The sequence below is a fragment of the Acipenser ruthenus genome, chromosome 54, assembly GCF_902713425.1.
Source record: "Acipenser ruthenus chromosome 54, fAciRut3.2 maternal haplotype, whole genome shotgun sequence".
In the NCBI taxonomy this organism is placed as follows: Eukaryota; Metazoa; Chordata; class Actinopteri; order Acipenseriformes; family Acipenseridae; genus Acipenser; species Acipenser ruthenus.
In genome coordinates, this window is record NC_081242.1 from 5,184,307 (window position 1) to 5,211,188 (window position 26,882).

Genomic DNA, 26,882 nt, shown 5'->3' on the forward strand with positions numbered 1-26,882 from the left:
CTGCATTTTTAACCCTTTGCGGTCCCTTTATTCAGCGTCTGACAGGCACATCAGGTCTAATTTATTTTCACACAAGCTGTTTATTTTACATGCAAAAGTAATTTTATTCACAGAAAAACAGTTTTAAAAGTCACTGCATATCAACAGGACACTCAGTACTGCATCTCCAGTCCCGCCCCACCCCTTGTTCGCTGTATTTATCACATATCTCTTCATAGTAGTGCATACTGATAAATCATCTCCTGATCACTCGATTTATTAGCAAACTCTAATAATGCTATCGAAGTCATTATTTTATTACTATAACATCTCAAAAAGCTTGGCTTCAGTTCAGATACTGTAGCAAAAGGGAGAAACAGAAACGGAAGTTAGACTGAGAAGTTGTTTATAGTTTGAACAACACCAGTACTGTATTTACTGTAGAAATATTGCATGAATCACTAGTATAAAGAATTGGGGGACATGCTGTAGGAGCGTTATATCTGAGGCGCGTTATAACTGAGAGCCTCATAGCGAGGGAGCACTATATACAGTACTGTGCAAAAGTTTTAGGCAGGTGTGAAAAAATGCTGTAAAGTAAGAATGCTTTCAAAAAAAGACATGTTAATAGATTATATTTATCAATTAACTAAATGCAAAGTGAGTGAACAGAAGAAAAATCTAAATCAAATCCATATTTGGTGTGACCACCCTTTGCCTTCAAAACAGCATCATTTCTTCTAGGTACACTTGCACAAAGTCAGGGATTTTGTAGGCATATAGTCAGGTGTATGATTAAACAATTATACCAAACAGGTGCTAATGATCATCAATTCAATATGTAGGTTGAAACACAATCATTAACTGAAACAGAAACAGCTGTGTGGGAGGAATAAAACTGGGTGAGGAACAGCCAAACTCAGCTTACAAGGTGAGGTTGCTGAAGACAGTTTACTGTCAAAAGTCATACACCATGGCAAGACTGAGCACAGCAACAAGACACAAGGTAGTTATACTGCATCAGCAAGGTCTCTCCCAGGCAGAAATTTCAAGGCAGACAGGGGTTTCCAGATGTGCTGTCCAAGCTCTTTTGAAGAAGCACAAAGAAACGGGCAACGATGAGGACCGTAGACGCAGTGGTCGGCCAAGGAAACTTACTGCAGCAGATGAAAGACACATCATGTTTACTTCCCTTCACAATCGGAAGATGTCCAGCAGTGCCATCAGCTCAGAATTGGCAGAAAACAGTGGGACCCTGGTACACCCATCTACTGTCCGGAGAAGTCTGGTCAGAAGTGGCCTTCATGGAAGACTTGCGCGCCAAAAAGCCATACCTCCGACGTGGAAACAAGGCCAAGCGACTCAACTATGCACGAAAACACAGGAACTGGGGTGCAGAAAAATGGCAGCAGGTGCTCTGGACTGATGAGTCAAAATTTGAAATATTTGGCTGTAGCAGAAGGCAGTTTGTTCGCCGAAGGGCTGGAGAACAGTACACGAATGAGTGTCTGCAGGCAACAGTGAAGCATGGTGGAGGTTCCTTGCAAGTTTGGGGCTGCATTTCTGCAAATGGAGTTGGGGATTTGGTCAGAATGAATGGTCTCCTCAATGCTGAGAAGTACAGGCAGATACTTATCCATCATGCATTACCATCAGGGAGGCATCTGATTGGCCCCAAATTTATTCTGCAGCATGACAACGACCCCAAACATACAACGAAAGTCATTAAGAACTATCTTCAGTGTAAAGAAGAACAAGGAGTCCTGGAAGTGATGGTATGGCCCCCACAGAGCCCTGATCTCAACATCATCGAGTCTGTCTGGGATTACATGAAGAGAGAGAAGCAACTGAGGCTGCCTAAATCCACAGAAGAACTGTGGTTAGTTCTCCAAGATGTTTGGGCCAACCTACCTGCCGAGTTCCTTCAAAAACTGTGTGCAAGTGTACCTAGAAGAATTGATGCTGTTTTGAAGGCAAAGGGTGGTCACATCAAATATTGATTTGATGTAGATTTTTCTTCGTTCACTCACTTTGCATTTAGTTAATTGATAAATATAATCATTTAACATGTCTATTTTTGAAAGCATTCTTACTTTACAGTATTTTTTCACACCTGCCTAAAACTTTTGCACAGTACTGTATATATATTGTGAATGAAACGCTGCCACACGGGTTCGTGCCCCTTTAAAAATACGACCCAGTATACACAGGAATGGATTTTTCTCGCGCTAACGCGCTATATTTTTAATAAACACTAAAATGAAACAAACACAAAACAAAACCTAACTCCATTTTGGAGCGCTTACTAAACAGGTTATTCCCTGACTAACTCGCAGGACGGCTAAGCCGTTTACCTGCCCATCACACACAAAAACCACACACGCTTAACACAGCACTTACTTTTCTACGACTGCTCGGAGACAGAGCACACCATCTGCCTCCTTCTACTCAGCAGCCCTGAGCAAACTGACTGCCTCTCTTAAATACCCTGCACCTGGTTCTAATTTTCAATTACCACCAGGTGCAGGGGATAATTAACAATCAAATAATTAACAAAAACAATTAAACAATTAACAAAACTAACCAAAAATGTGCATGCGCACATGTCTTACACAGAGGATTTTAACCCCCCTCCCTGCTATGTTACAATATACACTACCGGTCAAAAGTTTTAGAACACCCCCATTTTTCCAGTTTTTATTGAAATTTAAGCAGTTCAAGTCCAGTGAATAACCTGAAATGGTACAAAGGTAAGCGGTAAACTGCCAGAGGTTAAAAAAAAAAGTTTAGGTTACCAAAAACTGAAAAATAATGTACATTTCAGAGTTATACAAAAAGGCCTTTTTCAGGGAACAAGTAATGGGTTAACAACTTACAGCTGTTCTGCAGCAATGGAAGTAAATTAAGCCTTGAAAGTTGATGCTAACAATTCCTACAGGTGTCCCAACTTTTGTTGATTACTTACAAACCCTCTGTCTGTATAAAAGCAGTGTTGGAACAGACTGTGTTACTACACCCTCTTAAGCATTATTTGGACAGTATTGTACTGCAGGAAGTAGTATATTGCTCTCATAATGGCGAGAAAAAGGCAATTAACAAAGGAAGACAGACAGACCATTATAACCCTTAAAAGTGTAGGTCTTTCATTTAGAGAAATTGCAAAGAAAGCCAAGGTGTCAGTGAGTACAGTTTCCTACACCATCAAAAGGCACTTGGGAACTCTGACAGGAAGAGGTCTGGCAGACCCAAAGCCACAACAGAATCAGAAGACAAGTTTCTGAGAGTCAACAGCTTGCGTGATAGGCGGCTCACAGGACAACAGCTACAAGCACAGCTTAACACTGGTCGAAGTAAGCAAGTCTCAGTTTCAACCGTGAAGAGAAGACTTCGAGCTGCAGGTTTGACAGGTCGAGTGGCATTAAGAAAGCCATTGCTAAGATGGCAAAATAAGAAAAAGAGGCTTGCCTGGGCCATGAAGCACCACCAGTGGACTACTGAAGACTGGAAGAAGGTCTTATGGACCGATGAATCAAAATTTGAAATCTTCGGTTCATCACGCAGGGTTTTTGTACGCCGTCGAGTAGGCGAAAGGATGGTTCCTCGGTGTGTGACACCAACTGTCAAACATGGAGGAGGAAGCGTGATGGTCTGGGGCTCTTTTGCTGGATCCAGTGATCTGGAGTCGGTGACTTGCACAGAGTGAGTGGCACCCTGAACCAAAACTGCTACCACAGCATTTTTCAGCGCCATGCAATACCCTCTGGTATACGCCTAGTTGGTCAGGGGTTCATCCTACAGCAAGATAATGACCCAAAACATACCTCCAGGCTATGTCAGAAAAGAACAAGACGGTAGGCTTCAAATCATGGAATGGCCAGCACAGTCTCCAGACTTAAACCCCATCGAGCTGGTTTATAATGAACTGGACAGAAGGGTGAAAGCAAAGCAACCTACAAGTGCAACACATTTGTGGGAACTTCTGCAACAGTGTTGGGAAGAACTTTCCGAACAATATTTGATTTCCATTGTAGAAAGAATGCCACGAGTGTGTTCGGCTGTTATATCTGCAAAAGGTGGCTACTTTGATGAGCCAAAAATTTAGATTAAATTTTGTTAAACAAAACGATTCCATGATTTCTTTTTTATCTCCAATTGTTTATTTGTTGTATGCTTTAATTTCAGAGTACATTGAGACATTAAACTGCGTAAATTCCAATAAAAACTGGAAAAATTGAGGTGTTCTAAAACTTTTGATATATATATATATATATAATCTCCTTGGAAATCAATTGAAGTCAGAATTGTAAAGAAACACTTCCTACTTGTGAAGATGGATATTGAAGCAGGTGTGCTGTGGCCCCCGTTGTCCTGCACGGTGGTGATATTGAAGACATACTCGCTACCCGCTCTCAGGTTAGAGATGGTGGTGGAATTGGAGGGTGCTGTGGAGGAGCCGTGGTGATCCCAATAGAAGCTGAAGTATGTGATGATAAAGCTGTGTGGAATGTCATCCATACCTATAGGAGTGGCCCAGCTCAGGGAAACCAACTTGGTTTCCACAGAGTCTAACACTATCTCTCCAGGTGGGGCCGGGTCTGCAAGAGAAAAGAGGTGTGATGTGAACCACTGAAAAGTGTGAAGATTCACAATAATACACACCCTGGAGTGGCTAACTGCTCTGATAACAAAGTGACTAACTTAAACAAAAAGATTTGTTAATTTTAAATAATGTTTTGAATGCATCTTTTCAGAACAGATGAGCTCTTCAAAGCATTTACCCCAGTGATGAGTAAATGTACCTTTTTTAAAAGGAAAATCTGGTAATGTTAGAGTTAGCAAAAAGCAACTAAAGAGTTGGCTGGAGCTCTTTTTTGTTTGAAGCTTCCTGACTTCAACATTTAAACATTTGTGTACATCATTTTTTCTTAGCTTTAAAACATGAAAAAGGAACAAAGTGGTGTAACCTCTGACTTTGCTTCAAATGTGGGCTTACATTAGAAATTATTAAGAAATAATCCTTACTGGTGTAGAGGGATATTGAAGCAGGTGTGCTGAAGACCCCATCGGCCTGCACGATGGTGACATTGAAGACATACTTGCTTCCAGGTCTCAGTTTAGAGATGACAGTGGAGTTGGAGGTTGCACTGGTGGAGCCGTTGTGACCCCAGAAGGAGCAGGAATAAGTGATGTTGAAGCTGTATTTGACCCCATCCATACCGGCAGGACTGCCCCAGCTCAGAGAAACAGAGTCGTTACCTACAGAGTCTATCTTGATCTCTCCATGTAGGGCCAGCTCTACAAGGGAAATCAGAAGACATTATTTTAGTCCCGGTCTATGAGCTGACAGGTTTACATGATTTATATTTATTTAGATTTTTATCATTATGACAGTATGAGTGTATGACTTTCAAGTTAAACACAAGTTAAAACATGCAGTAAATAGAGCCACAGTGTTCAATGGAGGGTGAGACAATCTCTTAACCCCACATTTTTTTATTTTGTTTGTAGAGACAAAATCAGAGTTAGGTGTTGATCCTTACTGATGTAGACAGATGTTACAGCAGGTGTGCTCTGGCCTCCTTTGTTCACCGTGGTGATACTGAAGATGTACTTGCAACCCAGTCTCAGGTTAGAGATGACAGTGGAGTTGGAGGGTGCGCTGGTGGAACCGCTGTGACCCCGGAAGGAGCAGGAGTAGGTGATGATGAAGCTGTGTGGGATCCCATCAATAACAAAAGGACTGCCCCAGCTCAGAGAAACAGAGTTGCTTTCCACAGAGTCAATCAGTATCTTTCCAGGTGGGGGTGGAACTACAAGAGAAAGAACAAGTGCTGTTAACACTAAAAAGGCATTTAAGATTGCAAAGTGGCCTAATTACAATTTCAGCACCAGGTATAGTATTTGAGGCTGCTTAGTCTGTAAATACATAAAGGCTACAAATATGAAAAAATGACTCAAGCATTAAAACTTACACTTTTGAAAATGCATCCTACACACGTAAGTCAATCATATACTGTACCCGTACACCCCTAACCAGCCCAGAGTTGAAATAATTCTTACGTGTATACAGAGTTGTTGAAGCAGGTGTGCTTTGGCCCGCACTGTCCTGCACAGTTGTGACATTGAAGACGTACTCGCTTCCAGGTCTCAGGTTAGAGATGACAATAGAAACAGAAGAGGCAGTAGTTGAGTTTCGGAGGTTCCAAAAGGAGCATGAATAAGTGATGTTGAAGCTGTACTTGATCCCATCAATACCAACAGGCTTGCCCCAGCTCAGAGAAATAGAGTCGTTTCCCACAAAGTCTACACTGATCTCTCCTGGTGGAGTTGGGTCTGCAAGAGAAAATAAAATATATCAGTTTACACAGTATGTGAATCGGAATCATATTTCTAAAGATCTTGCTCCGCTCCATTTTATAGAACATAAAAACGTTTACAAGCGAGAGGCCCATCTTGCTCTTTGGGTTGTTAGCAGCTTCTTGATCCCAGAATCTCAAGCAGCTTCTTGAAGGATCCCAGGGTGTCAGCTTCAACAACATTACTGGGGAGTTGGTTCCAGACCCTCACAATTCTCTGTGTAAAAAAGTGCCTCCTATTTTCTGTTCTGAATGCCCCTTTATCTAATCTCCATTTGTGACCACTGGTCCTTGTTTCTTTTTTCAGGTCGAAAAAGTCCCATGGGTCAACATTGTCAATACCTTTTCGAATTTTGAATGCTTGAATCAAACCACCGCGTAGTCTTCATTGTTCAAGACTGAACAGATTCAATTATTTTAGTCTGTCTGCATACAACATGCCTTTTAAACCTGGGATAATTCTGGTTGCTCTTCTTTGCACTCTTTCTAGAGCAGCAATATCCTTTTTGTAACGAGGTGATCAGAACTGAACACAATATTCTAGGGGAGGTCTTACTCATGCATTGTAAAGTTTTAACATTACTTCCCTTGATTTAAATTCAACACTTCTCACAATATATCCTAGCATCTTGTTGGCCTTTTTTATAGCTTCCTCACATTATCTAGATGAAGACATTTTTGAGTCAACATAAACTCCTAGGTCTTTTTTCATAGATTCCTTCTTCAATTTCAGTATCTCCCATATAATATTTATAATGCACATTTGTATTGCCTGCGTGCAGTACCTTACACTTTTCTCTATTAAATGTCATTTGCCATGTGTCTGCCCAGTTCTGAATGCTGTCTAGATCATTTTGAATGACCTTTGCTGCTGCAACAGTGTTTGCCACTCCTTCTACTTTTGTGTCGTCTGCAAATTTAACAAGTTTGCTTTATACCAGAATCTAAATCATTAATGTAGATTAGGAATAGCAGAGGACCTAATACTGATCCCTGTGTACACCACTGGTTACCTCGCTCCATTTTGAGATTTCTCCTCTAATCAGTACTTTCTGTTTTCTTCATGTTAACCACTCCCTAATCCATGTGCATGCATTTCCTTGAATCCTTACTGCGTTCAGTTTGACAATTAATCTTTTATGCAGGACTTTGTCAAAAGCTTTCTGGAAATCTAAATAAACCATGTTGTATGCTTTGCAATTATCCATTATACAAACAAACATTCTCCCTGTTTGAAAATTAAACCTTTAGTTATGAGGATAGACTGAGGGAACTAATCTAATTAGCCTTGAAAACTCTTAGACAACAGGTTGTCTACAGGAAGAGAGATTATTAAAACATCTTGGTTGCACTGGCATTGATCCTTTTTGCAGACTGTCAGAAACACAGATTAGTAAGAATATTGACAATAATACATTTATCAATAATAATTAAGACAAAAATTATTGCTACCGCTCATGATATTTTGGTGTAAAAAGGTATGTGTACTATATACGGTATTTAACAATGTATTATGCATAGATTAAATACAAATGCGTGACTTATTTAATGCAAGGCACCTTTTTAATTTACCTTTTTAAGTTTTCTGCTGATTTAATGCATATTACTTTAATATGATTTTCAGATAGCTGTTTGTGACCTATAAACTGTAACATTCCATTTCAATGCTGAACTATAGAACCTTTCATCAAGATATTAATACAGCATTCATGTCTTCTCTTCCATAGTGTTTGCTTTACATACCCTACCTTCTGCATGGCTTTACACTGTTCATATTACTGGAAAATATATTTTCACATTCCTGTGTATGGAGAATACAAGGATATATGTTTTCAATATAGCATTCAATACAGAAATGATCCTTACTTGTGTACTGTGATATGGAAACAGGCGTGCTCTCGGCCCCATTATACTGCACAGTGATAACAGTGAAGATGTACTTGATTCCAGGTTTCAGGTAAGACAGGACGGCAGAATTGGAGGCCGCTGTAGTAGAGTATTTGCAAAACCATAAGGAGCAGGAGTAGGTTATGGCAAAGCTGTGTTTAATCTCATCCATATCGACAGGCTTGCTCCAGCTCAGAGAAACATTGTTAGTTTCCACAAAGTCTACCCTGATCCCTTCTGGTGGGGATGGACCTGAAAGACAAAGAAGGCATGCTGTATTATTTATCTGCTGTCAGATTAATATCCTGATGTAACTATCACTGACACTGTTATCTGCTTTATTATTGAATCGTATTTTGTCACACATGTACTTGCTTGAACCAAAGTCATTGTATTTATCTTGCTCTTAATTGTATTATTACTTGTACTGTGATTCTTGAAATGTATTTGTTTACGACTGTAAGTCACCCTGGATAAGGGTGTCTGCTAAGAAATAAATAATAATAATAATAACTGAGAATTTCTTTTTTTTGTGGTTCAGGCTGGTGAATTACTAACAAGAAAGACAGCAGTGCAGGTATTGGATCTGAAAAAAAACATTTTACATGTACAAAAACAGTCAGAAAAGCTTTATGTCCTTGTGGCAATGTGCTCCGCCCCTGTGTGCATTTCTGTGTTGTATGTTGCGTGCGTTTGTTAATGTTGGTGTATAGAGATGGCTGCACGGGATATAAATGGGTGTGTGCAGCACGAGTTATTTAAAATGTATAATTGTATTTAGGCACGGGATTGCACATCACTTCATGTGCATTTAAAGTATTTAATATGTGAGCACGAGGTTGCACGTAATTAATTCACGTGCTGGGATTCAAGTGAATAATTAATTAGTAATTGAATCCCAGCACAAACAGTATATATAGATGCACGTTTGACTCACTCGGGGTTGTGTGTTCAGTGAGTGGAGAACGGGATTGGAGACGGAGGTAAAGAGAAGAATAATAATAGTAATAATCGTTAAAAGAAGCTCACCGTGTTTTGTCTGTTTGGTCCGTTTTGTTTGTCTCTTTATTTTGGCCTCAAGCGCCGTGTCCTGTTTTTCTGTTTTGTGTTGCAACCTTTTTATTTGCTGTTCTGTTTATTTATTAAATGCTGAGCGAGACCATTCGCTCAGCTCCACCAAACTCCACCTCTCTCTTGTTGTTTTATTTCCTGGCTCTGGTCTGACGCCACCCACTCCGGCCGTCTTTGTGACACGTGGTGTCCTGCATGGGATCTACAGCGCCTCCAGGACTCAGGCCAGAGCGGGAACCGCAGTTTTTTTTTTTGAAAAACAAAAGGAAAAGAAATGGGGAGAAGAGGCTGCAGAGGAGCACAGGAGGGCAAAGGGAGAAAGGCGGAAGCAGGGCTGTGGTGTTTCGACTGTGGCCAAACTAGCCACACCACCATACCCTGCTCCGTCCACAGGACTCTTCAGGCAATGGCCCAAAGACTGGGATGGGGGGAGTGGTGCCCTGGCTGTGGGCATATGGGCACACGTTGGCCCTATGACCCATGCAGGATGAAGAAGAGGAGCCCTTGCTGCCACGTCCTATGCCTGAATGGGAGGAGCCTGAGTGTCCACAGCCCAAGTGGGAGGAGCCTGAGCGTCCACAGCCCAAGCGGGAGGAGCCTGAGCGTCCACAGCCCAAGCGGGAGGAGCCTGAGCGTCCACAGCCCAAGCGGGAGGAGCCTGAGCGTCCACAGCCCAAGCGAGAGGAGCCAGAGCGTCCACAGCCCAAGCGGGAGGAGCCAGAGCGTCCACAGCCCAAGCGGGAGGAGCCAGAGCATCCACAGCCCAAGCGGGAGGGGCCTGAGTGTCCACAGCCCAAGCGGGAGGAGCCCGAACGTCCTACGCCTGAGTGGGGGGAGCCCGAACGTCCACAGCCCAAGAGGGGGGAGTCGGTGCGTCCACAGCCCAAAAGGGAGGAGTTGGTGCGTCCACAGCCCAAAAGGGAGGAGTCTTTGTGTCCACAGCCCAAAAGGGAGGAATCGGTGCGTCCACAGCCCGAAGAGAGGGAAGTTGGGGCTTCCACAGCCCTAGGACCCAAGCTGCCAGCAGAGGGAGAATGCCTGCTGTCCCCATCTCCACCAGCAGAGGGAAAATGCCTGCTGTCCCCATCTCCACCAGCAGAGGAAGAATGCCTGCTGGTTTCCCCTTCAGAGGCAGAGCCGCACCAGTCCCCTGCAAGAAAGGCAGAGCCGCACCAGTCCCCTGCATGAGAGGCAGAGCCGCACCAGTCCCCTGCAAGAGAGGCAGAGCAGCACCAGTCCCCTGAAAAAGGGGGAGACTACACGCTGCTCCCACCTCCGTCGCCAGGAGACTACACGCTGCTCCCACCTTCACCGGCAGGAGCAGAGCAGCCGGAGCTGCCTCTACCTCCGCCACCTTCACCGGCAGGAGCAGAGCAGCAGGAGCTGCCTCTGCCTCCGCCACCTCCACCGCTTCCTCCACTAGGAGCAGAGTAGAAGGAGCTGCCTCTGCCTCCGCCACCACCCGGAGCAGAGGAGCAGGAGCTGCCTCTGCCTCTGCCACTTCCAGGAGCAGAGCAGCAGGAGCTGCCTCTGCCTCCGCCACCTCCACCAGCAGAGGGTGAATACCTGCTGGTTCCACCTTCATTGTTGTGGGAGGACTGCTTGCCTCTCCACCGCCACCAGCAGAGGGTGAATACCTGCTGGTTCCGCCTTCACCGCTGTGGGAGGACAGCTGGCCCCTCCAACCTCCACCAGCAGAGGGTGAATACCTGCTGGTTCCGACACCACCAGGAGCAGAGGAGCAGGAGCTGCCTCTGCCTCCACCACCGCCAGGAGGAGAGCAGCAGGAGCTGCCTCTGCCTCCGCCACTGCCAGGAGCAGAACAGCAGGAGCTGTCTCTGCTTCCCGCACCTCCATCACAGGGAGTACGGTGGCCGGAGCCCCAGAAAGGGGAGCTACCGGCTACAAAGACAGTGGGAGAGGTCAGGAGACCAGCATCCCCCGCAGCAATTTCACTGCAGGAGTGGACCAGCATGCTGTCAGCTGTGTCACTACCAGCAGGGGTGCTGACAGCATTGCCAGCCATGGGCCCACTGAAGCCTTCCTTCCCAACCCAAGACTTTGTCCTGGACTGCTGGGTTTTTAACCCTTTGCGGTCCATTGTCGGACTGGGTCTGACATCATTATAGCAACGCAATAAACGGGTGTCTAGTCGTTTTTTCTCCAGAAAAAGCTGAGAAAACCATTCAATTGCCAAGTGGGAGCGACAGGAGCCGAGACAAGTCGAAAAAAAAAAGAAAAAAAAAAAAAGGCGTATCTCATGAATAGTCATACATGGTATCAGGTATCAGATAACGGGGGCGGTCGTAAGTAAACAAGTTGGCTGACTGAATGACATTTGCAGAACTTTTTTGAGATGTTATAGTAATAAAATAATGACTTGGATCGCATTATTGAGGAGTTTGGTGATAAAACGAGTGATCCGGAGATGATCGATCAGTATGTACGACTATTATTATTATTATTATTTATTTCTTACATAGGTGAACGCTATAGCAAACGAAAGGGTGGGGCGGGGCTGGAGATGCCTAGTGAGTGCTTTGTTGATATGCAGGGCCATTTAAACCCGTTTGACTGTGAAAAAAAATACTTTTAAACAGCGCGTCTAAAATTAACTGCGCGTGTGAAAATTAATTAGACCTGGCGTGCCTGACGCGCAATTAATAAATGGACCGCAAAGGGTTAAGGGGAGAGGTGGCCGTTGAGGCCATGTGTGCTGCGCACAAGGGAGGGTATATGTGGCAATGTGCTCCGCCCCTGTGTGCATTTCTGTGTTGTATGTTGCATGCGTTAATGTTGGTGTATAGAGATGGCTGCACGAGATATAAATGGGTGTGTGCAGCATGAGTTATTTAAAATGTATAATTGTATTTAGGCACGGGATTGCACATCACTTCACGTGCATTTAAAGTATTTAATATGTGAGCACGAGGTTGCACGTAATTAATTCACGTGCTGGGATTCAAGTGAATAATTAATTAGTAATTGAATCCCAGCACAAACAGTATATATAGATGCACGTTTGACTCACTCAGGGTTGTGTGTTCGGTGAGTGGAGAACGGGAGTGGAGAACGGGATTGGAAACCGTGTTTTGTCTGTTTGGTCCGTTTTGTTTGTCTCTTTATTTTGGCCTCAAGCGCCGTGTCCTGTTTTTCTGTTTTGTGTTACAACCTTTTTATTTGCTGTTCTGTTTATTTATTAAATGCTGAGCGAGACCATTCGCTCAGCTCCACCAAACTCCACCTCTCTCGTTGTTTTATTTCCTGGCTCTGGTCTGACGCCACCCACTCCGGCCGTCTTTGTGACAGTCCTGTACTGTATATGAATGAGATGTCTATAAAATGGTTCAACTTACAAAAAAATGTTGGAATGGAAAATTGATTTGTGCATCTACATTTTATAATATTTAATTTCTTATCTCTATAATATCATATTCTGTGTTTGCTATCGTGACTTTAATTTTGTATGTAGATTTTCCATTAATAACTGCACACAGGAAGGAATTACAGTTGAACACTCCCCTGGAATAGTGTGTAATTTGTCTCCTCCTTGTGGGTTTAATCACAGCTTACAAGCAGTGCATGCAGCATGGTCCCTGGTTAGAACCCCACAGTAACAAATACAGTATGATTAGGTGTTACCTGGTGTAATGGGGAAGGTCTGTGCTGACTGTCTGGCTCATACATGGTTCTGCAGGAAGAGGGCAGCAGCCTAGTAAGATCCACCTGTCAGTCATGGTGATGACACAGACAGGTGGGGAAGAGGGTGTGTTGGCTTTCCCTCTCTCTGAGTGGCTGAGAGGCAGGCCTTGGGGGATTGCTCGGCCCATAAGTACTGTGCTTGGTTATGCATTCGGGTGGACGTAGAAGGGATGCCCCGTGACGCTGGTGGAAGACACCAGTCTTCAAGGGGACGTTTGTAGTTATACTGGGAACGCTGGCCACCCCAGTGTATAGGGAATAGCTGAGTGTAGGTCAGAGACCCGAACTGACCGGCTTAGCGGCAGTGGGGGCACTGCGTAAGCAGCACCTTTATTTTGTAGTTTTATTACTGTGTTTTATTTTCTCTTTTTATTTCGCCTTTCATTATTATTTCACAGCACCTGTGTGTGCTGACGGATACAAGTGCAACCCCTGCTTACCATCATTGGTATAAGAGAAGTTGCAGCACCAACGCCATCTGGCGACAAATAATAAAAAAAGAATTTCCAAAATAAAACTGGGCACCAGTGCGGTGTACAGTGTCCATATTAGGACATCGTCATTTTTTCTGTCATCCCTCGTGTTTTTTATGGCAGCTATTATTTGTATCAGGTATCATTTGTATTTTTTGTCCGCCGTCACTTGAATTTCGAGTCACGGAAAACCTCTGTCACTCAAATTTCGAGTCATGGAAAACCTCTGTCAATGAAATTCTCTGTCAACCATCAGACAGCATTTTTTCTGGGACTTAATGTAACAGCCAATCACGTTGTTAAGTTTGCATATCCTATGATTTCATTGGCTACTGCAAATGTCAATCAACTGAAAAATGTAAATGAAAAATATGAAGACAAAATAAATAACTTGAAGTGAATGTTAGTATTGCTACGTGAACAAATAAAACGCAAAATAACACGCTTTATTCCTTAAGTGTCATTAGGAGACTATTATTAGAAATGTAGTTACGCATGGATACACCCATAAAGAAATTGCAAGATTGCAAAGCATATTGTAAGTATAGTGTATTACCAGTTATGGGATTGAACACTTATCTGAACAATCTCCACTAGTTTAAGAGCTGAAAACATAAACAAGATGCAAAGACAATTATTAGTACAATTATGGGTCCAGTTTTTGTTTTCAGTTGATTGACATTCGCAGTAGCCAATGAAATCATAGGATATGCAAACTTAGAAACGTGATTGGCTATTACGTTAAGCCCCAGAAAAAATGCTGTCTGATGGTTAACAGAGAATTTCATTGACAGAGGTTTTCCATGACTCGAAATTTGAGTGACAGAGGTTTTCCATGACTCGAAATTTGAGTGACATAGGTTTTCCATGACTCGAAATTTGAGTGACTGAGGTTTTCCATGACTCGAAATTTGAGTGACTGAGGTTTTCCATGACTCGAAATTTGAGTGACAGAGGTTTTCCATGACTCGAAATTTAAGTGACAGAGGTTTTCCATGACTCGAAATTTGAGTGACAGAGGTTTTCTGTGACTCGAAATTTGAGTGACAGAGGTTTTCCTTGACTCGAAATTCGAGTGACAGCAGTCACAATATAAAAATGATACCTGATACAATTAATGACTGACATAAAAAACACATGAGGGATGACAGAAAAATATGACTGAGAAATGACGACTGATCGCCAAACTAAATGATCCATGACAAAGTAATTCCTGATAACTGACGCAGAAATGTGAGAAATGACGATGTCCTAATATGGACACCGTAGCGATGTTTCAAATAAAACCTTCTGTCTCCCGTGTGTGTCAGTGAATTTCCCACCACCCTTCCACACCTGGGTTTGTGTTGATTATTTGAAAAAGATTAACCTGAGTCTATCTAAAATTCCTAATGTTCAATTCTAAAACCTGCTAATACATTAAGCTTTTTTGTACTACATTTCAGTTGGTAATCTCTCATTTGTCTTACTTCCAACTTCATCAAATTGAATAGACATGCATGTCTTTAAATAGGCTACAAATAAAAACACTCCATTTTAGATTTCCATTGGCAAAACGTAGTTTTTTGTTCATTAGGGGATGTTACAGACAAATGTTATAAGAAAAACTAAATCCTTACTTGTGTAGAGAGATATTGAGGTGGGTGAGCTCCGGACCCCATTCACCTGCACAATGGTGACATTGAAGACATACTCGCTTCCTGGTCTCAAGTTAGAGATGACAGTGGATTCAGAGGTAGCATTGCTGGAGTCTTGTTGGTCCCAAAAAGAGCAGGAGTAGGTTATGTTATAGCTGTATGAGAACTGCATAGAGACAGGACGGCCCCAGCTCAGAGAAACAGAGTTGTTTCCCACAGAGACTATCTTGATCTGACCTGGAGGGACTGGGTCTGAGAGAGAAAGGAGAGATGCTGTAATGTATGCACTGTCAAGAAGATATTGAGAAGAACTAAAGCTTGGGGTGCTGCTAAATCAATAGAAGCCATCAACACTTTTACTTTCATACACAAGTGAGAAAAACAGGAATATTGAGGTTTGTTAAAGGTACAAAATACATGGAGAAACAAGACTTAATTTGGTTTAACTTGGTTTTCTATTTTTAATTTATGTGAAAAAAGTACCCAATCGAAAATTACAGAAGTAGCAAACTTTAAACAGGTTATCTCTCTGAATCCTTCTTTTTTATTTGCTAGATTCTCTTCCATTAACCTCTGGCAGCCCACATGTATGTGTTACATTCATTATCCATTACAGAGGATCCATATGAACTAATAAATACAGATGCCTTGAAAAATGAATCGACTGGTTTCACAGACCCTGATTAACACTAATCTTAGGTAACATTAGGTCGTCCTAAATTAGTGATAAGTATGGTCTTTGAAACCAACCATAATGGTTGAATTCAGAGCTGTAAAGAAACAATCCTTACTTGTGTAGAAAGATGTCGACACAGACAGGCTTTTCTGCCTATTGGATTGTGCAGTGCTGACACTGAGGGTGTACTTGCACCCTGGTCTCAGGTTCGTGATAACAGTGGAATTGGAGGTCGTAGTGATGGGATGTTGGTCACCCCAAAAAGACCCATAACAGCTTATGATAAAGCTGTACTGGACACCCTCCATATCGGCAGGGTTGCCCCAGCTCAGGGAAACCGAGACTGTTCCCACAGAGTCTATGCTTATCTCTCCAGGTGGGGACGGGACTGAGGAAAAAAATATATATTTTAGTGCTCCTCTACGTCAAAGGGTCATGTAGAACAGTCACATAATTATTATTATAGGACAGGTCACACAAACTGCTTGCTGATCCTAGACACAGCTTTATAAGGCTTAAATATGATCCAATACAATACAATACAGCTCAAGTCTAGTCAGAAAACACAGGCTGCATGTACTGGAGCAAACCGTGATGCTGATAAGGGAGAATGCTGTCACAACACAAATATTGTACGGTATTAGATTATCTTTTAATTCCACATACTGATAGAATAACAAACTTCAAAACAAGAAGAGATCTTCAGTAAATAAATTGTACTTATGTAGGCTGAAATTGAGGTAGGCTGGCTCCGGAGGAACGTGCTGTTTTCTGTGGTACAGACTTTGAAGTTGTACTGTCTTCCTGGTCTCAGGTTAGAGAAGACAGTGGAATTGGAGGTTGTATTGGTTGAGCCTTCATCGTCAGAATTGGAGTTGGAGTAGGTTATGATAAAGAAGTGTGGGACGTCATACAGCTGGGAAGGACTGCTCCAGCTTAGAGAAACTGTGTTGTTTTCCACAGAGTCTGTAGTTAAATCTGTTACTGGGTACGGGGCTGAGAGAGAAAGCAGAAGTGGTTCTGATTAGATTATCTTTCTAGCTATTTAGCTTTTTCTAAAGGCCACTGCATACTGCATCGATTGTATCATTTACAATCCATCAACCACACATTATTCATTCCCAAATCTATGCAGTACCCTTGTACAACAATTATGGAGTGGGTGTACAAGGTATATGAAAGTTTGTGACTTACAAACTTGTTACAGATTTCTCAGCTTGATTTGAAAATGTTTATATAGCTTCATGACGGGGAATGAAACATTGTTTTAACAAAGCGGTTCCCCAAAATCCCAAAACCCACACATTAGATATTAATAGATCTATGAACATGATCATTAGTGAGGGAACACGGGTTTGATTTGCCATGTTAGGCAAATGCCATTCTAGTTACAGGGCCAAACATTTTAATTTAAATTAGATTGCCTGTGTTTGATCTGATTCTGAATCTGAGTTCACATTTTGTAGACTAATTACAGAAATATTGCATTTCATATTAAACGTATAACATTATATTTACCTTGACAAACAGTCTGCAATGTTAATTTGCAATCACGTATATACCAAGCTTTAGAGTAATAATAAAATGCTCCACATCCAACACCAGTAGGAGGTTCAGCCCAGAGGCTGTATGTAGTAGGGTTTCCATTAACCCATTCCCAGGTCTTATTGATATTACTACTGTTGTATCGGAGACCAATCCAGCACCATCCATAAAACCGGCCATTGGACCAAAAGTTTGAGTTTTCCACTTCAGTTTCCATGGAGGGCAGTTCCATGTATCTTTGTCTGCATGTCTCTTCTGATTGTGCCCATGTCAGCCAGAGTCCAGTTGGAATGAACTGTTTCAGATTGCAGTCAACATTGATAATGAGAGCCACAGCTGAAAGAAAGAGGGCACATTTATTGAGAAGACCATTTGTTAACTCTTTCCATTAAGAGTTTCTAAAAGGGTCAGTAATTACACATGCGGTTACGCTATAATGCAACAACATGCTTAGTTACAAAATGTTTGACAAATAACCTCTTGTTTTAATAAGTAGTAAATAAGTCTTTATTTTAAAACAAACCATGTAAAATTGCTGTAAATTTAAACCTTGACTACTGCTAGGAGCAGTTTTTAATATTTAAAGGAATGGGTCCAAAATGCTAGGCAATAACACTTTACATGAAGTGTCTCTAATTACTATGTATTTACAGAACAGTTAGTTAGTAAATACATGTGTGCTTCCACACAGCGTTCCCTCTAAAGCTAAAACTGGGAACAACCTTCGCACTCAGTTTACAAACTTTCCCATGTTATTGTCAAATATAAACCTCAGTTAAGACTCCAACATCTCGAGGTAAATCATTTTGAGAGCATTCTTGCAAATCATAAACATAAGCATATTCGCATCTGTCTGCAGCTGATTCTCTGATTTCCCTCTGTAAAAATGCACCACATTAGAGCAGAGCTCACTCACTCGCTCAGGCGCAGCGAGTACTTGTACAGGGTGGGTGAAGCAGGCACCTGGCGATTCAGCCTCTGTGAAGTGTGCTGCTCGCTGCTGCTCATGTACTTTGCAGTTGTGAACTCGTTGTATAATTGAATACTAAATCACTGAAGCAGCAGTGTGGGGTAGTGGTTAGGACTCTGGACTCTTGACTGGAGGGTCGTGGGTTCAATCACAAGTGGGGGGACACTGCTGCTGTACCCTGGAGCAAGATACTTTACCTAGATTGCTCCAGTAAAAACCCAACTGTATAAGTAGGTACTTGTATGTAAAAATAATGTGTACAAAATAATGTAATTGTATGTGAAAATAATGTGATATCTTGTAACAATTGTAAGTCGCCCTGGATAAGGGTGTCTGCTAAGAAATAAATAATAATCTTTCTGCACTATTAAGAAGTATAGCATAAATAAAAATCACAATTCTCATACTTTGATGGTTTTTGTTTTATTTCCCTTTTAAAAAATGATTTCGGAAATATCATCATCTCAAGCATTTTAAAACTGGTACAAATGTAATCAGAATATTAGAGTCGAAAATACACATTTAAGTGTATACAGCAGTAATTGAAGAAGACATACCATGTGCATGACTTCACTCATGTCTCTGGTGAAACTCAACATGGCATTATGGCGGAGTGTCCTGCCCCTTTTGTTTGTTACTTATTTATATTATGATTTATATTTTTATATGACAGCGAAAGCCGATTATTATTTGTCATTGTTTTGTATATATATTTTAAAAACCTCATGAGGATGCGTGGTTGATCAGCTACTGATTATTTAACTAGCTGACAGTCACGCATCCTTATTAAACTCGTGCAGACTATGGCCGAGGGGTAATAAGATAATGAATAGCTAGTTAACACCTCGACCAGAGTATAAGAACCTGCAGCTGTCTTTGTTCAGTGAAGAGGGTTCAGTGTAGAGAACGAGAGCAGAGATGGGAGGTAAACAGAGGATAACAATTGCTAAGCGTGTTGGTTTGTACACCAGCACGACTTATTTGTTGTCAGTTTATTGTTAATTTGTTTGGCCAATGCGCCTTTTTGTTTTGTGGTGTTTGTTTTGTTTAAATCTTTTGTTTTGGTTATTATTTAATAAAACGCTGAGCGCAGTTGCACTTCAGCTTTGCCCCGCTACTTCCTGAGTCTGTTTCTGGTCTGACGTCACCACTGCAAGCCATCCTGTTCACAGGGTACGAGGGAGAAGTGGAGCTCCATGGACAGGGGCTCCCCTCCCGAGTTCGCCTCCCGTGGGTCCACTGCTGCCGTCGCCTCCCGAGGGTCCGCTGCTGCCGTCGCCTCCCGAGGGTCCGCTGCTGCCGTCGCCTGGGGTCGCCGCCGCCGGCTCTGCTTCACCTGGGGTCGCCGCCGCCGGCTCTGCTTCGCCTGGGGTCACCGCCGACTCTGCTTCGCCTGGGGTCGCTGCCGACTCTGCTTCGCCTGGGGTCGCTGCCGACTCCACTTCGCCTGGGAAGTTGCAGGCCATGAAGAAGGGGGGGGAAGGTCAGGAGACCAGCTCCCCCCGCAGCACTTTCACTGCAGGAAATTGGGTGGCCGGAGCCCCACAACAGGGAGCTGCCGGCTATGAAGATGGGGGAGAGGTCAGGAGACCACCTTCAATTCAGTGGCTGGAGCCCCACAAGAGGGAGCTGCCGGCTACAGAGAAGAGGGTGAAGGTCAGGAGGCCGATTGCCAGGATTACCTTGGCCGGAGGACCCGGCCTGCATGCGGTCAGCCTGGCCGCTACAGCTGTTGGGATGGGAGGAGGTATTCATACCCTGATAAGGAAAATGAAATATCTAGTTGAGGCACCTTTAGCAATAATAACCTCTTTTAAATGATTAGGATATTTGTCAATGAGCTTTTGGCATGATTCTTTAGTGATTTTTGACCATTCTTCAATGCAAAATTGTTCCAGTTCATTCAAATTCCAAGGACTTCTCTTGTGCACAGCCTTCTTCAACTCATACCAAAGATTTTCATTTAGATCAGGACTTTGACTAGGCAATTCCAGAACCTTGATTTTATTCTTGTTTAACTATTCTGAAGTAGATTTTGATGTGTGCTTTGGATCGTTGTCGTGTTGGAACATCCAGTTGCGCTTTAAACCGCGTTTTGTAGCGGAGGGTTTCAGATGATTGGCCAATATCTTTTGGTATGCATTAGAATCCACTGAACCATGCATTGGAACTCAATTTCCTGCGCCAGTAGAGGAAAAACAGCCCCATAGAAGGATATTACCGCATCTATGCTTGACAGTAGGTATAGTGTTCTTTTCTTTGTACGCCTCACCAGACTTTCTCCAAATGTAACGACTATCAGCGTGACCAAATGGCTCGATTTTTTTTCATCACTCCACAAAACCTTTGACCAGAACTCATATCCATTATTCAAATTCTGTTTTGCAAACTTTAAGCGATTGTCCTTGTGACGTTTTCTTGAGTGGCTATTTCCTTGGCCTGCGACCATTGATACCTTCACCATGCAATACTCGACCTATGGTTGAAACGGAAACCCCATTCCCACTCGCAGATTCACTTTGAATATCTTTGGCAGTCAATCTCAGATTGTTATTAACCTTCCTCATAATTCTTCTACTTGTTCTTGGTGAAAGAACCTTCTTTCTTCCAGACCGAGGGAGTGTTGTGACAGTACTAGGAGTCTTGTACTTCTTGATAATAGAAACAATAGTTGAAATTGGGTTACTCAAATGCTTGTAAATCTTCTTTAATTTGTATTTTGTTTTCCCGCGGACCTCCTGCAATGGCCTAACCAGAGACTAACCAGAGTGCTGACAGATAGGCTGGTGACGTGAGCTGTCAAGGCTGATTGATTGGCGATCGATAGGCTTATTGAAACAGAAATATCAACAGACCGCTCACTTGAGGAATGCAGACTGATATAATCAAACTTCTATACATGGCTGCAAGTCCTGAGTGATAAATACAAATAATAATATGTTTTATATGTATCGGTCAATTTGACCGCTCATGGTCGGAGCATAATTTATCTTGCTAATTTTTGCAGCTATGCGATTCTTTCTTTGTCAGGGTAATTAGTACATATATTTAGGAAAAGTCAGGATACCACAGCACCATATCTTAAACACACGCACTGCAATTTAAAATTAACTTCCAAAAACGGTCAAAATTACCACCTTGGTCGTTTGGTGTTAATTGCACACCTATGTTTAGTTGGATTCACATGCTCCCTGCCATTAAAAGCTGTAGCTACTCCTGTGTATAATACAACCTGTCCTGCTAAAGCTCACAGGGAATTACTGTATATTAAATTTCCCACAAAGAGGACATGTTTACAGGACATGAAAGTGGGCTTCTACCTTCCATCAGGTTACTGGCTTCCCCAATGTGATGGGTTATAGTGATTGTACTCACATAGCACTGGCACCCCGATCCATGGAGTCTGCTCTGCAGGGTGACAATGCCGACAAGGAAGAGAATTGAGGCTATGTCTCATCAATCCATATTGTGAGAAGTGTTGAATTTAAATCAAGTTAAAACTTGACAATGCATTAGTAAGACCTCATCTAGAATATTGTGTTCAGTTCTGGTCACCTCGCTACAAAAAGGATATTGCTGTTCTAGAAAGAGTGCAAAGAAGAGCAACCAGAATTATCCAGGGTTTAAAAAGCATGTTGTATGCAGACAGGCTAAAATAATTGAAACTATTCAGTCTTGAACAATGAAGACTACACGGTGATCTGATTCAAGCATTCAAAATCCTAAAAGGTATAGACAATGTCAACCCAGGGGACGTTTTTGACCTGAAAAAATAAACAAGGACCAGGGGTCACAAATGGAGATTAGATAAAGGGGTATTCAGAACAGAAAATAGGAGGCACTTTTTTACACAGAGAATTGTGAGGGTATGGAACCAACTCCCCAGTAATGTTGTTGAAGCTGACACCCTGGGATCCTTCAAGAAGCTGCTTGATGAGATTCTGGGATCAATAAGCTACTAACAACCAAACGAGCAAGATGGGCTGAATGGCCTCCTCTCGTTTGTAAACGTTCTTATGTTCTTATGAGTAAGCAGAACAAAAAGAAATGTGCCATTGCACAACATGACCTTTATCGTATGTGTATTAAAGGAGAAAGGAAAAAGTATTTTTTTTCTTTTTTTATACATCACACAAGGAATACATGATAAAATTAAAAGGTAAGCAGTGTAGTTTCACTTTACGTTGCCTCTGCCTGTCCCCTGCTGAGTGCTGTGTCTGTTGATCTCTCATTTTCGGTCAGTTTAAGTCACCTCCACCTTCACAATAAGCTACTGACCAAAAGACACGCCTGGATTGCTGGGGCTTGTGATATCACAGTGGTCACGGGTAAGTCTGACATTATCATGCACATTAAATTATCACTCACAATACATGTAGTGTGCATGGTATGGTATGTAAATTAGCCAAATACTGTGCACGTAAATTAATGTGTTCTCTGTTAGTAAATGGTTCAGTACATTTAGATTTATCACGCACGTTAGGCTCACTACTTTAGGTGTGCACTAATTTCAAATGTAGTGCCTTTTCACAAATGAGACCTCAAGTTTCATCACAACTGAATGAGCAATTATCAAGATATACTGTAGTTAAAAAACCAACATACAGGCTTCTCCTCTGTATCCCTGTTGCTGGGGAGACGTGTAAATGGAAATTTTACTGAAGCTAATGAGATCAGGGTTGGGTGCAACTGCATTCAAATGCAAATACTTGTAAATCATACACATGCAAATACAAATGTTCCGCTAATGATTGTTTAGTTAAAGGTCCATATTAAAGGTGTTGTTGCTAAAGTGTTGTTGTGAAAATACCTTTTTCACTGCCCCCCTTTTCATGAACTGCTACCCTGCCCATCACATCTCACTTTCTATGTTGAAAGCCTAACCTGGATGCAGCTGAGCTATGGGTGTGTAGCGGACAGTACAGTCAAATCAGGTTATTGCTTGATGTAATATAATTAAACTTGTTTGAGTTTCAAGTTATTTTTTTTCTCTTCCCCCCCCCATCTCTTGCTCAAAGTAGACAAATGCAGCTTTGTGAAGCTGAGTTGTAAAATTTCCTCTTCAGATCAGCTCTTGATAAACCGACCAAATGGCCTACATCAAATCATGACCCCTGCTGGACTGACAAAAGCCAGTCCTGAGCTAGGGGGGCAGTGTGGAGTAGTGGTTAGGGCTCTGGACTCTTGACCGGAGTGACGTGGGTTCAATCCCCGGTCGGGGACACTGCTGCTGTACCTTTGAGCAAGGTACTTTACCTAGATTGCTCCAGTAAAAAAAAAACAAAAAAAAAAAACACAACAACTGTATAAATGGGTAATTGTATGTAAAAATAATGAGATATCTTGTAACAATTGTAAGTCGCCCTGGATAAGGGCGTCAGCTAAGAAATAAATAATAATAGGGGGAGAGCTGTCAATCACCTTTGACAAGACAAAGGAAATTTGGTTGAACTGTCAATCATGAGCTGTGGGCAAGGCCAAGGAGTGGTTCATGAAAAGGGGGCAGTGAAAATGTCAGAGGTATTTTCACAACAACACTTTAGCAACAACACCTTTGACATGGACCTTTAACTAAACAATCATTAGGGGAACATTTGTATTTGCATGTGTATGATTTACAAGTATTTGCATTTGAATGCAGTTGCACTCAATCCTGATCTCATTAGCTTCAGTAAAATTTCCATTTACACATCTCCCCAGTGACAGGGATACAGGGGAGAAGCCTGTATGTTGGTTTTTTAACTACAGTATATCTTGATAATTGCTCATTCAGTTGTGATGAAACTTGAGGCCTCATTTATGAAAAGGCACTACATTTGAAATTAGTGCACACCTAAAGTAGTGAGCCTAACGTGCGTGATAACCACCACCCATGAATTCAACGATCCAATCAAGATGGGTCTGCGCTTAATTAACCACTTCAACACTATGACGTACGCACGTACGTCAAATGAAAACCCACTTACAGTACTATGCCATACGTGCGTACATGAAGTTTCCCATTGTGGTGATTGCTGCATAAAGAATAATAAATATTTCTATATGGTGCAAGAATTGCACCATCTGTTGGACTTAATTGCACAACACTTGAACCTGGCCAGGAATCTTGTTTATGTTTTGTTTTTTCTTACGTAGTAAATTCATCTATTAATGGTGCGTTGTTAGGAATATCCTTTTAATCGGGAGGGGGTGTGCTTACGTTTCTTTCTCAATGGAGTTATGTATGCTCAAGGTGTGTGTCCACACTTTTTGGCAATCAGGGTTTCTATGAGCAATTACTATGCTGGGGAACGTAGCAAGTTCATCACCATTGTCAGTCTACGGTTAGCTCTGTGTTTATTAGTATTTGTATCACTATTGCTTGAAAGCTAAGTATTGACGGTATTCAGCAAACTTTTAAGCTGACGAATATTTACATCGCATGGACTGGAGTCTCCAAATTCTACATTCATCTTGAGGTGCAACGATCTACAAGCAAGAGGTTACCTGGGAGTGGTGAGATCAAACCTGGGTTTTCATTTATTTTTTTTGTTTTTGTTTATTTGATACTTTGTTTGGAAGTGGAGTTTTTTTTTTCTTTTCTCTCTCCTCTTTGGATCTATTGTTTTTAATAGGTTTGGAGGCCTATTGGATAAACCCAAAGTACTAAAATATGAATGGTTCGAGACTTTGGCTTTGAACAATAGCCTTTCAGATTGAATGTGGTTTGTTTGGAGTGATTAACAGAGTGTGGATTGAGTGAATTCTTTGTTGCAATGTTACTGATCAGTGCCTGATATTGTTACAAATACATTTCTCTTTGAATGGTACTTTGTTGCAGCGTCGTTTATGTTATTTTTTCTCTTTCGTTCCAAGCTCAGTTTAAATCTAGTTGGAGGAATAAAAAAAATGATTGAGAAAAGATTGAAATAACCGTAAATTTGTGGTCTGGTTTAAATAACTGATATTTTCCTTTTTTTTTGGGAAGTGGAACATAAAGAATTCTGTGTCCTTTTTGCTGTATTTCACCTTTCCCTCTTTATCAATATTTATATATCGTTAGTTTAGGGAGGTAACTTTTTTTCTTTATTTAGTTGGCTTTTGTTAAAGGTGAGTTTGTTACACCATTCTATTCTATGAACGGTTTCTCAGTCTAGCGTTTCTGGTTTCATTCTCTGAGGAGGTGCTAGTACTGTGGAATGTGCAATGAAATTCGGGGGAGGGTCAGGTGACATTTGTATCCAATTGCGTGTCGTGTACAGATTCCAATCTACCTGTGGGCATTTAGAAGACTGAGATATATTGCAGGAAGCCATTCAACTTTTGCAAGTATATATATAGCATTTTATATGATTTTTTATTTTATTATTAGTTTTACTTGTTTAGTTGTAGTTTATTTCGTCTTTAGCGAAAGCTAAACACGGCAATGTATGTGGAGAGCGACAACGGGAGTAATGAAGATTTCGAGTTGGTTCGGAGGATTTCGATACCAGCGACAGTGACTCTGACTTATCACTCAGCGATGATGATGACGAGGATATGGAGCCATGAACAGCAGGGGGCTGGGTGTTTTTTACTGATCCTTACCATGATGCTAGTCCTCAATCATTTGATTTTGCACCTGTTTACACAGATGTGAAAGTTTGTGTTCTCCATTGGAGTGCTTTTTGGCCTTTGTTCCTGAAAAGCCAATCACTTATTTTTGTGACTGTACAAACAAAAGAGCATGCAGCTACTTTACAAGTAAGCCATCTGCAAACAGGAAGGTGTTTGGTTTGAAATGGCAGTGCTGTGACAAAATACTATCAAAACACAGTACTGGGTACAAGGCAATAAAGCAGGTGTCTGCGGCAGCCAGATCCTTCACAGTGCCTGTTGCAAAGTAGCCCTGTACACGCATTTGTGACTATCCCTCCAACACAAGGGAAGCAGACCACGAAAAACGTGCAGGGTCTGCTACGAAAATGAAAACAAAAAAACGAACACGAGAAAAATGTGCCGTGGTTGCGAAGGCAACCCCAGGTTCTGTTGTATTGAACATTTCAATAAATGGCACAGAGCAAGTCAATAATGGCACATGTTTTGATGGTGTTTGATATTTATTTGATAATTACTGTTTACTAATTATTACTGTTATTAGCGTTATTAGCAGAGTTTTCATTGTTCAAACATTGTTTACATCTGGAGTTGAAGTGGTTAAGAAAGACTGGGACAGGCAAAGAAAGTTAGAAGTGGTTCTGAGGTCTGCAAATGAATGGAAGCTGAACTGCTCTGAAGAACATTTCTGAAGCTTGGAGAAAGCGATGGGAAAGTGTTCTGGAGTCATGGGAGAATCTATGGTCTGAAGACTGGTTAAAATCGTGTTCTGAGAAGGCTGAAATCAGCTTTGAAGAGGGCCCTAGCTCTTTGCTCTACGAGAGTGAACCAGTAAACAGGACACTGCCTTGATCTGAAAGCGGGTCTTTTGTTTCTATGTTGCTGCACGAAACGAGCTGAAGCCTTGCCAGCAGCTGGGCCTAAGGTCATGTAAACGAGATCACTTCTAGAAACTACATGACATTTCAAATGCAATGCATTCTCTGAACTGAGTTATGTCTGGTCAATGCT

General features: G+C 41.9%; 1 protein-coding gene across 1 annotated transcript in view; it reads right to left on the minus strand.

Moving 5' to 3' along the window:
• LOC131723234 (receptor-type tyrosine-protein phosphatase eta-like) overlaps window positions 1–26,882 on the minus strand; it is a 46,802-nt gene that overhangs the window by 13,356 nt on the left and 6,564 nt on the right. Inside the window, exons 2-10 of the mRNA XM_059016830.1 lie at window positions 17,300–17,662; window positions 16,502–16,777; window positions 15,897–16,169; window positions 15,088–15,357; window positions 8,202–8,474; window positions 6,040–6,312; window positions 5,520–5,789; window positions 5,002–5,274; window positions 4,302–4,574 (exon numbers count right to left, since the gene is read on the minus strand). Of these exons, the coding sequence (XP_058872813.1) occupies window positions 4,302–4,574; window positions 5,002–5,274; window positions 5,520–5,789; window positions 6,040–6,312; window positions 8,202–8,474; window positions 15,088–15,357; window positions 15,897–16,169; window positions 16,502–16,777; window positions 17,300–17,662 (2,544 nt within the window). The remainder of the gene's footprint in view (window positions 1–4,301; window positions 4,575–5,001; window positions 5,275–5,519; window positions 5,790–6,039; window positions 6,313–8,201; window positions 8,475–15,087; window positions 15,358–15,896; window positions 16,170–16,501; window positions 16,778–17,299; window positions 17,663–26,882) is intronic.